General features: G+C 44.0%; 1 protein-coding gene across 24 annotated transcripts in view; it reads left to right on the top strand.

Moving 5' to 3' along the window:
• The window catches only part of KALRN (kalirin RhoGEF kinase), a 655,970-nt gene that overhangs the window by 312,491 nt on the left and 330,498 nt on the right, over positions 1-12,981 (top strand). For all 24 annotated transcript variants that reach the window (XM_019652336.1, XM_019652320.1, XM_019652304.1 and 21 more), the window contains exon 10: positions 79-201. In XM_019652336.1, the coding sequence (XP_019507881.1) occupies positions 79-201 (123 nt within the window). The remainder of the gene's footprint in view (positions 1-78; positions 202-12,981) is intronic.

The raw sequence follows: 12,981 nt of genomic DNA, 5'->3' as shown, positions 1-12,981 counted from the left end.
CTCTAGGACTCGAGCATGTTGTCACTTATCTTTCCTTCTGCCAGGAAGTCATTGTTTCTGTCTTCCTCCTCTGCCCAGGTGTTGGACTGGATTGAAAACCATGGTGAGGCCTTTCTCAGCAAACACACAGGGGTCGGCAAGTCCCTGCATCGAGCTCGGGCCCTGCAGAAGAGGCACGATGACTTTGAAGAGGTGGCTCAGGTGAGAGGCTGTGTGTGGCTCTCTGTGTGCATGCGTGTGCGTGTGCGTGCGTGTGTGTGTGTGTGTGTAGCGGGGTGAGGGAGACTAGGGCTAGGCTTTGGTGTTTGCTGGGGCATGTCAGATAGATAGCCCGTGGTTTCTGGGCTGCCTTTCTGCGTGATGCAAGGAGACCTTTATCTGCTATCGGATCACTAGGCGAGGGGTAAATAAACTCTTAGTTTATGGTCTTCAAAGGAAACCATTCTGCTAGCATGATCTGTAAAAGCCTTGTCTACAAGGTGGTGATGGCGGGAGGGAATGACATTAGATCCATTGACAGCCCAAAGCTACCCCTGTGGTTGTCACTGCAGGCGATAGGAGCTGAAAGTCAGCACCAGCTCTGCTTACAAAGCTGTGTGCCTTCCAGGACCCAGAGGCAGAGATGGCACCTGTTTACCAAGCCATGCACCCACGTATGCCCAGAGAGTGTGCCTTTGTATCACTGGCACAATATAGTCTGTAATTTGCACAATAGTCAACATTTTAGCTGAGCTGCCCATCTGATCCAAAAAGGGCACCGTTTCCTAATTTGCACAAAGAGGCTGAATGAGAGGCCTTAACCATTTGTCTTACTGGTGGAGTGATAGAAGAGAGTTTCTGTTCTGAGCCTACAGCCCCCCAGTTTTATCCTGTCTCCCTTATATTCCTTTTTTGGGGGGAGTTTCCAAATGGATCCTGAAAATATTCGTTTTCAAGATAAAATACTGCCGTCCAATTCTTTGTCAGATGTGATCAGTTGCAGTGGAAAATAAAACACTTAAGACTAAGCAGGGAAAGGGCAGCTGGGAAAGGTATCCATATGGGGCAGGGTGTGCTGGAGGAGTGAGGATGCCAGCCTTAACCAGAGCTGGCTCCCATCCTACTAGGTGGGCAGTCCTCAGTGTGGGGGTCACGCTGGGCATTGTGCAGAGCCCCGACCCTCACCCAGGGAGGCCACCAGCGCCAGACAGATACGGGCTGTGGGTGCAAAAGGAGAGGGCGTGCCAAGAACCAAAGGAATCTTCTGGAGGACAGGAAAGCAGTGGGAGCATACTATATCTCTAGGGGGGGCTGCGAGTATATGCCGAAAAATGAGAGGCCTGACAGGAGCCAGAAAGACCATGTCAGCAGGGACCTGAACCTGGTCCGTGCAGGTAGATTAGACCCAACCTATGGAATAAAGTATGAAATCTTTGTGCCCTCTGGTGGGAGTGTAAAATAGTGCAGCCACTGTGAAAAACAGTGTGGTGGTTCCTCAAAAAAATTAAACATAGAATTGCCATACGATTCAGCAAACTCACTTCTGGGTATATATCCAAAAGAACTAAAAGGTGGGCTGTAAAAAGGTATTTGTACATCCGTGTTTATAGCAGCATTGTTCACAGTAGCCAAAAGGGGGAAACAACACAAGTGTCCATCCATGGGTGAATGGAGAAGCAGCATGTGGTCTATGCATACAACGGAATAGTATTCAGCCTTGAAAAAGGATCCTACAACACGGATGAACCTTGAAGACAGCATGCTATGTGAAATAAGTCAGTTGCAAAAGGACAAATATTGTGTGAGTCCACTTATAGGAAGTAACAGAATAGTCAAATTCATTGAGGCAGAAAGTGGAATAGTGGTTGCTATTCTACCTAGTAGAATAGGGGCTGGGGGAGAAGGGAAGGGAGAGTTAATTATTTAATCGGTATAGAGTTTTAGCTTTGCAAGATAAGGAGTTCTGGAGTTGGATGGTGGTGATGGTTACACAGCGATGTGAATCTACATAATGGCGCTAAGCTTCACAAGTTTTTAATGTATATTTTACCACCACCAACACCACCACCACCACCACGACAACAACAAAAAGAAGCCACCAGGGCCTTCTGCGGAATGAGCTGGCGATGGCAGCATACTATCCACACAGGCCCTGTGTGCCTTTGGTGGACAAGATGTAGTATGGACCCAAAATATCTGGGTGGCCAGGCATTCTGGGTGCCTCTTCAGTCTGTTAGGGGGCAAAGGATGGAAGAAGGCCAAATGGATTCCCCACCTGCTGANTTAAACCTCATTAATATATTCATATGTACGAGATCTGACAATTAAGTTTGCAAAGTCGTCCTAGAAAAAGTGCTACATACCTCATGGCTGAATATCACTATGATCACCTTTGAAGTACTCCCCTCGGGAAGCTATGCACCAACTCCAGCACCTAGTCCACCCTTCAAAGCAATTTTGGAACTCTTTTTCTGGAATGGCCATCAGAGCTGTCGTCGTATTATCCTTGATGTCCTGAATGTCATCATCAAAATGTCTTCCTTTCAATATTTCCTTTCTCTTCGGGTAAAGAAAGAAGTCATTGTGGGCCAGATCAGGTGAGTAGGGAGGGTGTTCCAATACAGTTATTTATTTACTGGCTAAAAACTCCCTCACAGACAGTGCTATGTGAGCTGGTGCATTGTCATGATGCAAGAGCCATGAATTGTTGGCGAATAGTTCAGGTCATCTAACTTTTCCACGCAGCCTTTTCAGCCAAATAGTAAACTTAGTTCTGTTTGTCCAGTTGGTACAAATTCATAATGAATAATCCCTCTGATATCAACAAAGGTTAGCAACATCGTTGCAACAAGTTCACAAACTTAATTGTCAGACCTCGTACATTTCTCTGAACTAATACCATCTTGTTGTGGGCTTAATGATACTGTCACTGAAGACTTTGAAGGCTTCCACACTTGACACAATTGCAGGCATTAATTTATCTCAGTGTCCGAGGAAGTGAAGCCAAAGGCTAGAATTCTGTAAAGCTAGAAGTCCTGTGCCTGCAGTCCATGGAATGATTTGGCCTATGTGCTTGCCCCAGGACAATCTGCAGAAGAGACCAAGGAATGGATTAAAGTATCTTTTTAAACAGGCCCACTTCATCTAAATCATTTTCCCAAAAGTCCTTCTAACATTTGAGAAGGCTAGTATATTATTAATCAAATGTGCAGTTCAAGTTTAGTGCTGTAGGAATAGAGTGGACTCAGTTGACTCTTGGCAGAATCTGTAACAGACGTGTCTGTACGATAATTCTGATTTAATTGTGGCCTCCTGATTTATTGAGCACCAACTCCTCAGAAAGCAGAAGATGAACCGTTTCCCTTCTCCAACATTTTTGTTAGGACTTCTGAGCAAATGCAAAATGGATGTTAGAGGCTTCGGTCCTCCCTACATTTCAAGGTTTTTACTAAGGGGTTTCCACTCCCCCTGCCAAGTGCCCCTCAAGACAACACATTTTCTCACCTTCTCAGCATCCCTCACTCGTCTCTCGACTGCTCCAGACACCTCTGTTCCAGCTTCTCTAAACACCAAGGAAAATGTCTTGAGGCCAAATCACTAGATCTTAATCCTGGAAGAATGTGGAGTCTCCACTGCTTCTTAAAGAATCATAGATACTAAAGTCCTTACAGATGCGAAGACCTTACTTTATTTGGTTGGTTGGTTGGTTGGTGCTGATTGGAGGAGAGAAGTGGAAACGAGCCAGAGAGGACAGTTGTCCTGATGATCAGTTACGTTGAGCGTAGCTCCACTTGAGGACTGACTTCTCTGGACTTTATTTCCAAGATTAAGAAGCGAGTCCTAGAAGCACAAGGAGGCAGGACCCTCCTGACTGGTTGCCTCTGCTGTGGAACCGCGCTGATCTGACTCTGCCTAATTTCCTCCTGATGTGTCTGACTCTGTGTGGTGGGAGCAAAGGTAGTGAGGGGGTTCAACTGTGCCTGATGGCCTGTGTAGCTTGTTTAAAATCATGGGCTAATCGGGGCCGAGAAAACCAAAGAAGTAACGAGGGGATATTCTGGAGATCAAACAGGATGAGTTGAATGCAGTTAAAGGTGGGTGGGTGGTATCGCCAATGACAGCAATGAAAGGCCCTGCATCTACAGTGGATGAAACATTTCNATCCCCAAAGGGGGCTGACAACTGAAGGCTGTCTGCCTGGTGGTGGCACTCCCAGCCATAGAGGTAAAAAGTCCATTATGGCATCTCACAGAATCCACCCTCTGCATGGTCTCAAAGTACCTCCCTCAAATAGTTATTAATTACAAAGGGAATAAGAGAAACTTTTGCAGCGAAGAAGGCTGGAAGACTCCACCTTAATCAAATGATCAAAGTTAACATCACTGGTAACAGGGCAAACTGAAATTGTATTCCACCTGATGGAATGCACTGGGAAACACAAGAATCATTTTTGTGATATTCCTGATTCGAATCATGAGAAAACATGAGACAAACCCAAATTGAGGGACATTTTATAAAGTAATAGCCTGGTAATGGTTAAAAAGTGTCAAAGGCAGGCAAGTCAAGAGAAGCCTAAGGAACTATATTAAAGGGACAGCTAAACACAACATGTGCTCTGGACTGTACCCTTCTGCTCTAAAGGTCAGTATTGGGACAGATGGCAAAACTTGAATGGTGTCTGGGTTTTAGATGGTAGTGTTGCTGCCAGAACCACTTGGCTTTGAATCCTGACTCCGCTAGTTGATAGCTGTGTAAGCTCAGGCAACTTAATTAACTTCTCTGTACTCATTTTCTTCATCCAAACATGGGGATAATCACTTTCACCTCCCAGGGTTGTCCTAGTGCTTGACAAGGAACAAGCCCTTCTTGGTCTCATCTTCCAAGGAGAGGAGCTGCAGTGCCCTCGATATAATAAAATGATGAAATATTTGAGTTAGAGGCAGATGGTCTGATCCAGCACCCTAAAATGAGGCAGTGGGGTCCCGAGAGGAGAATGCTCACAGCCAGCTGGGTCACAACTGGGACAAGAACCCAGGTTCTCTTGACCCTAAGGATGGTGTCTGTAAGTTAGGATGATCATGATGGTGTCACATTGTAACAATGCTTTAGGAACCGAAAACACTTGAATATGTAAGTAGAGCTTAGAAACCAACTTAAAACTTTGTTCCAAAGGCGATTGTCTCTCAGTGCAGGGGTCTCCTGTCCTGGCTGGACGATCCATGGGGGTCTCCTCTGACACTAAGTTTCTACCATGTTAGAAGAATCCAAAAAGTTAGCGTCCCAGAGCAGAAAGCAGCTAGACCCTTGATTTTCTCCCATTAACTCAGTTACATTCCTGGCCCCTGTTCAGAAAATATCAACAATTCTCTTCAAAGGGACTTTCTCTCCTGTCCTTAGCAGACAGAAAGAACTGTCTCTTCCCCTGAAAAGCTCTCTGTCTTGATTGTATGCTGGTTGGAATAAACACAATTAGCTGAGGAAGAAAGGGGGTGATTAGGGAATTATGTATAATGACTGTTCGATGGGCTCCCAAACCCGGTTCAGGACGTGAGTAGCTCTCTTGGAAAAGACTGTTCTGGGAAAGGACTGATTTCTGGTTGAGAAGTTGGGACATGAGAAAGGAGGAGGAGCTTTGCAAGTTGTTTACGAGATTGCCTGCCTGCTGTAGTGGCAAGGAGTCCCGGACTTACCGGGCTATTGTTCCCAGAGACAGGGTGAAGATCAGGCCTAGAGCTGAATGGGGTGGTACAGCTTTTCCCACGAGAGTAGGGCGGGAACCTCAGGCATGTTTGCACTTGACAGTTCATGGCTATGAACATTAATTGAGCATCTCCTGCAGGTACAGTGCTGGCAGGGGTGCTGGGGGCAGGGGCAGGATGAAAGGGTAGGATACACTGTGAGAACCCCATACGCCTTCAGGAACTAACTACCTGCTGAGTGGGGCAGTGGAGAGGGTGGAGATACACAGAGAATCTTGAATGCAGACTGTGAGAGGTGCTAAGATAGAGTTACTATGGGAATATGGAGACATTCAGCCCAAAGTTATGTGTTGTGAGAGATGAGTTTGAGTTGAGTCCAGTTCAACATGTCTTAAGCAAACTACTCAGCACAGCACCATTCTACAGACAGCAATTACAAGGAGGTCGGAGTCTAGTGGGAGAGGCGGGCCCCGTGGACAATAATTGTGGTTTGAACAGAATCAGAGAAGAGTGATACCACTCTCGCCTGAGTGGGTTATTAAAGAGAAAAGGCTGTTCAAATCTAGTGATTTTGAGATGGTGCTTAAAGGATGAGCCTAGGAAGTGGATATAGGGAGAAAAAAGAGATGGACATTGCAAGTGAAGTTAAACATAGTGACAGCAAAACTCAGGAGGTGGGAAGCAGCTTTTGCGATGTTTAGGGGTGAGGCAGGAACTCATTGGAGGTGGGGTTGAGAGGGAGGTGGGGCTGGCCACAGAGGACTTTGCATGTCAGGTTAAGGGGCCCCTCAAAAACTATGTCCCAGTGAAATGCCCCTTCAAGAACGCACAGGTTAATTCCACTTAAGCCTAAGTTTGCATTCTTCAAATGGATTTGGTGTCCCTAATTTTTTTTATTATTAGGATCCAGCTATATGAACATTATAATTCACTTTTATACCTTAGTGTATAAAATTGCTTCTTTGAAACTAAAGACACATCTTGCCAGAATCAGTTTGACAACTGTCATTGTGTGCTACTTCCCACTCAAATTCAGAGGCACAACTGTCATTTATCATAAGCAGAGTGTGAGTATGAAAATTGAAAAAAACAACTTAAGGAAAATCTATCCTCTCTGTGCTATGAAGGACCTTGATAGATTACATAGACTTTGGTAGGGTCCAGGGTTTGGCTTGAAATGCAGTTTGTTCTTGAACCAGTGATGTTCAGTCTGGGACTCACAGAAACTGAGGGATAGCCACACTTCCAGTGCTGCACATTAATGTATGGTGTGTCATGTAATTGTCAGAAGCACGTATCTCTGCTGTCTAGTCTGGGAAGCTGGATTATACTCTCAGGGCTGGGGGACATGGAATCCGGGTTAATAGAGCATGTCATCTAAATGTGTGTATCAAGCCGTGTTTGTTTTAAATGATCTGTCTGATAACAAAAGAATCAGAAATCAGCATTTTAAACAATAGTTAATATACTAATTAAGTTTATCCTTAGGAACTTTTTCAATCTCTATGTATTACTGAAGTAGTTTTGTTCACTTCCTAAATCATTTGCTTTTTTATCTCTTAAACCAATTTCCATGCAGTTCCTGAGTCCTCACTGAGGTTGCACATGTTTTCCCCACAGCATGAGTTCCAGTGGCAGAAGCTGGACTAAATGGAGGCAGTGTAACATCACAGAACAATCCGAGTTATATTTAAACTAAGTAAAAAGCTCTCAAATGTGAAATAGATTTTTAAGTGGTTATGGTAGAGCTAATTAAGTAAACTGTCACTAACTGAAAATGAATCGACATTTTAAAGAAAGCAGAAGAACCTAAACAGAAAACAAATTGCTTTTTTTTTAAAAAAAGATCAAAAGTTTGAAATCACACCCAGGGTATGTAAAAGCTAACCATCTGCAAACTAGTGGATGAAAAGCATTTTTCTTTAACCAATTCGCTTGCGAATATCCCATTTTGTTAAAGTAAAGATAAAAAAATGAAAAGAAATAAAACAAAATTCATGAAAACAGTGCCAGACAAGCAGGTCATACTTAACTACTNAGCCCCAGAATCATATAACCTGGGACCTAATTGAGAGCCATCCTGATAGAATTAGTGAGACTGCACTGCACTGGAGTCGGTCTACACAGTCCCAGCCCATGGTCTGGCACTTGGGAAGAAGCACCTTTTGAGTCAAATTTTGACTGAGTTCTTTGGAATCTTCTGTATTTTCTTTTAATTGAAAAAAAAAACCTAAAAAATTACTTTAGATGATGCCGTAAGAAACCAGTTTTGTTACGAGAACATGGGAATTCTTACTCTGCCCATTTCCCCAGCCCCACTAAGTGCCTATGATTTTTCCAGCTGGGATAGTTACCACCACACCGTGCCTAATGACTATGGGAGGCTTCAGCCCTTTCCCTTTGTTAGGTGAATGTGACAAAGTTATTTTTCCCTTTCAAAAACTCTCTTTGGTTAGAGGTGAATAAGATTGGCCCTTTTTAAAGGAATCTTAAAGGCAACAACCAAAAATAAATTAGACAAAAGAAGCATACTGATTTCATGTTCGGTGTACTGATTTTGAGTCCAAGACAAGTCATCTGGTTATATTTTTTATTCAATATATTATGTTGGCTGATAGACATTGTTTTCTTCCCCCTGTTGAGGAGACCTAATATTAGTAATAATGATAATAACAATAACATTCACTAAGTACTTTCTCTGTGCCAGACACTGTTCTAATTATTTTTTGTATGTTAACTCAGTCCTCATAACATCCCATGAGTTAGGTATTTTTAATTCCCATTTACAGATAAGGAATCTCAGGCAAAGAGGATAAATAACTAGCTCAAGTTGGCAGAGCTGGTTAAGTGGTGGAGTTGGGATTCAAACCTCAGTAGTCTGGCTCCAGAGTCTCGGCTCTTCGCTGCCTTGCCATAGAGTCTCTTGATTCATAAGAACTTCAGATGTCTCTAGGACCAGGTCTGGTGGTGTCCCCAGCTCCATCCAGAACCAGTTCCTAGTCCTCTATGTATGTGTGGTTCTGGGTAACCCCTCAGAGAGCTACGTGTTAGCACTGTGGCCACAGGACCACTTTTTTCCTCCTTGTGTTTAGCAATTCCCCTGGTGGACTCGGGTCACCTGCAGGATCCTCTACAATTTTTTAATCCAAAAGGTCTTTGTGACCCCAGGCCTCTGGGGACACTGTGACTACTCTTTACCTTTCTCTACCTGACCTCTGGCTTATCTGAAACGCATGTACCCACAGTTGATGATGACAGCTGGCTCTGCTTTCTGCTGGAGCTTGGCCTACTTAACAATGAACTTGACCAATGTCTCACCTGAGTCATCATTTCCATTTTCTAGCACAAAACGGTGGACTATACTTGGCCCAGCCCTGGACTTTTTTTGTTTCTTTTCTTTTACCTTTTGCTGAGGTCAGGCTATCATTAACTAAACCTCCTAATTTGCAAAATAATCCCCCTTGATAGCTCCACAAACCTATTTGAGACATTCCTCTCAGTTCTGATTTCCCATCTATTGGTGTTTTCCCATCTACATATGGTGTAGTGAAGAAAAGCATAGCCTTTGCAGTCAGTCTGTTTTCCTGCTAGTGGCCTTGGGCCTTGTGACAAAAACTTCCCTGCGTTTCAGCATCCCCTCTAAAATGGAGATAGTGATACCGCCCCTGAAGAGTGATACGGGTGTTAGAAAAAACATGTAGAAAGCGCTTGTTAGAGAATATGGTTCCTAGGAGGTGCCTGATGAATGGTGGGCTCTGTGGCAGCAGTGGTGCCCATGGCAGTGGTGTTGATGGAGTACATCTAAGCCTCACTCCTTTGCAGGCTAGTTATCAAGTACCAAGCTGTCACTTCTCAACACTCAGCTCAGTGTGGTCTGCTTATGTTGGAAAGAGTAGGCCTTTAAGATGGGCCATGTACCAAGGGGACAGATCAGCTGCAGGTACTGATAAGCTTGGCCCTCAAGTTAAGCCTAATGGAAAAAGTGGCCATCCAAGGAAAGGCAATGGAATAATGGTGTTTCTTTCCTGGGGCTGGTGGGTAGGGGGTACCCAGCACTGAGCATCCGGGAGCCAATGTGTTCAGAGATCCAAGAGGGACTATGGGCAGTTTGCATTGGAAAGCTCTTAACAGACAGCAGAACTCCAGCCACTGGGCTGCAAGTCAGAGGCAAGGTTGCTGGGGCACCAGGTAAGGAAGGGTTGGCTCTTAGGAACAAGACAAACGTCTAGGTATCAAACCTGGGCACCAGAGCAGGGCGGGATTGGCTGCCCATGGGACCTGATGTGGAGGACCAGTCTGTTGGTGAGATGTGTGATTCCATTTGATTTCTGCAAGTAAACTAGAGCTGAGCCTACCATGGGGCCTCAGAAAAGGGAGAAGGAAGGAGAGAGAGAGCCTAGGTACCAAGTGAGAGCACTCTCCCTTCTAAGGGATTCTCTGACTCTGTGGACCTCTTTAGAGAGGTACCAAGTATGTAACCACTAGTTTCACAATGCAATAACATACTCACCTTACCTACACAGTGAGAATAACATACAGATGGGAAGAAGAAAGTTACTGTCTCTTTGAGAGCATTGACAGTTTAGAAAGGAAACAGGGAATGCTGTTGTAGAGGAAAACGTTCTTGTCTGCCCAGTATTGATTCTGAAAGCAAACCATGTATTAGCATGTCTTCCAATAATTAGTTTCAGCCTGGGTCAACCTGCCATATTAAGAGATACCAACCACATTGACTTTCTTTCTCTTCCTTCTTTCTTTCATTTNTATTTTATATCCCACCAATCCTGAATGGTGGATAGTATTAGCTTTGTCTTATAGAAGACAACACCAAGGCCCAGAAAGTTCTTCAGTGTGCCCAAGTCTTCCGGCTTGTTGGTGGCTCTGCTGAGATTCAAACCGGGTCTGTCTGACTCCAGAGTCACGTTCTTACCTAACTCTGTGCTGCCCCTTCTCATTGAGGTGTAGGAACTGGGTGTACGGCTCGTTTCCAAGTATGAGTTTGCTTGTGGAAAGTACAGGATGAAGAGCAAAAGAGAGCAGAGCGGGTGCTGCTGTGGCCATTCCGTTCAACATTTATTACAACTTTTCCCTGGCCCTGCCAATGAGTAATCACTTGATATAATCCACTTCTCCTTGCCTCTGCTTCCTGATAAGACTGTGTCTTTGTGAGAAAGGAGAGTTCTACCTTCCAAAAGGCGCATGTTTTTAGGAGGAATGTTTCCTCTGGAAAGGGACATAGCAGATGTGGAACGCCTACCTGCAGCCTACCAAAGTGAGGGGCCATGAGGTTGCCCCATTGCCCCGTAAATAGGACTCTAGAGATGGGTCACATGGTCTGGAAATCAATCCTATCTGCTCCCTTGTCCTGACTGGGGAAGAGAATGGGCAGTGGTGCTGCCTAGCTTCCTGGAATTGGTAGTCCATGCAGAAAAACCAACTCCGACCATGGTGAGGGCATATGGGCTGTCAGTAGCTACCTGCCTCAGCCCTGTCTTGTTCTGTGCAGTGTGATCATCACACTCAGATGGTGAGAAAGGGGTCGATCCTGGCAGAAAAGAGCTTCTCTTTCTCTCTTGCTTCTGTTCTCAACTAGGTGAGGGCCACTAGGAGGAGAAGAGTGGATTTAATCAGGACTTGGATAATCCTTGAGTTAGTCAGAGATCAGTGATACAAAGTGAAAGCATAGAAACTTGTTTCTTGTTGTTTTTGGGGTGTTGATTATGAGATAAAGTCAGGAAGGTTGTTGTCACACATGGTGTGAAGTAGAAGGCTGGGGGTCGCTTGTCAGCCGTACTGTAGAGGGTCATGATTTAATGAAGGAACTTCTTTCAACTTTATGATTTCATGATTCTTTGACCCAAGGCTGATACGAGAAGGGAATTCTGAGCTCCCATTCCCTGTATTCAGGTTTAAAAAATTGTCTTGAGCCAAAGCAGGAAGAGAGCTGTTGCATCGGTTACAACCCCTGGAAATTTGCCCTGCAGGGAGGAGCCAGCCCTCAAGCAGAGAAAGTGGCTACACAAGGGGTCAAGGAACAGCATAAGGTCCCTGAACAAATATGGCTCCACTCTTTGGATAGTGGGGGCATCTGTGATTCTCACCATTGCTTACTCTTTGGGGTAAAGACATTTAAGGCAGTTATGAAAATAAATATAAATGATAACTGTGAAGAATTAATGTAGCAACCCATTATCTCTCATTAAATGTTAACTTAAATTTTGTGTTTATTAGCTCTTGAATACATTTTAAACAGACACTTTAACTATCATTTGAAGGAAATGAATTAAGTATTGCTGAGTCCTCCATTTATCCTGCAGATGGCACTCTTTGAATAGCCTGCATGGAAGCTGAGATGAATGAGAGAAAGAGCCACAGTCATGACAGCCTGACTGAGGAGGCTCCCGACAGGCAGGTGGTGAGGGTCCGGGTCAGGGGACGCACCACGGGTCTGTCTCTGCATGTCTTTCTAGTGCAAGCTTCTGAGATTCTCTATGCTCACATAGAGACCTGGGCCCTAGCAGGAACCCCTCTTGGTCCTGGTATGTACTTCTGTCAGGTTGCCTATAAACTCGTCAGATGATGCAGGCCATAGAGTAAATCAGATTTTAAAAGACACTCTATTTTGATATTTTTTTTGCATGTTTGGTGTCATCAGGAGTATAAAAAGTATAAGATGGAGTTGCTGCCCATAATAACATAGCCGTCAGGGAATGGATGTGTCCATATCTGCCCAGGAAGTAGAATGGGGTATGGTACTGTTATTTTGTCCTGAGATATTTGCTGTTATTCAGTGGGAGAGCACTCAAGTGCCTGTGGTTTAGATAGCAGCTGTGCCTGCTGTTAGTGGTCTGCTTTATAACCTCATTATCTGAAATGCCAGACTTTCTGTAAGCTGGCTTAGTCAAAGATTAACAAGCGTTTACATTCAAATATATATTATCTAAAATCTCAAAGCACCAAATCACATTTAAGCAGCTAAGCATATTAAGTAGCATTAGTGTAACATTTTTGAAAAAAACAGACCATTTAAAGAAAGGTTTTAAGAAATATAAAAACATAGTCACAATTAAATACGTCATTCAATAATCTCTGGTGAGTTATTTCTTTATCTGACCCTTGCTTTTTTTTCTCAAACGTGAATAGAATACACTTGAAAAATATTCATTCTGAAGCTTCAGGTCAAAATAGGCAAAAATGGAAGGAAAACATTTTAATGGACCTATCAGGACCTTACCCATCAAAGATATTCAGAGTATAATGAGCTAACGTACAAGAGTACTAAGAGCAAATAGAATAGGATAAT

The sequence above is a fragment of the Hipposideros armiger genome, unplaced genomic scaffold (genome assembly GCF_001890085.2).
Source record: "Hipposideros armiger isolate ML-2016 unplaced genomic scaffold, ASM189008v1 scaffold_8, whole genome shotgun sequence".
Classification (NCBI taxonomy): domain Eukaryota; kingdom Metazoa; phylum Chordata; class Mammalia; order Chiroptera; family Hipposideridae; genus Hipposideros; species Hipposideros armiger.
This window is presented reverse-complemented; position numbering and strand designations above follow the sequence as displayed.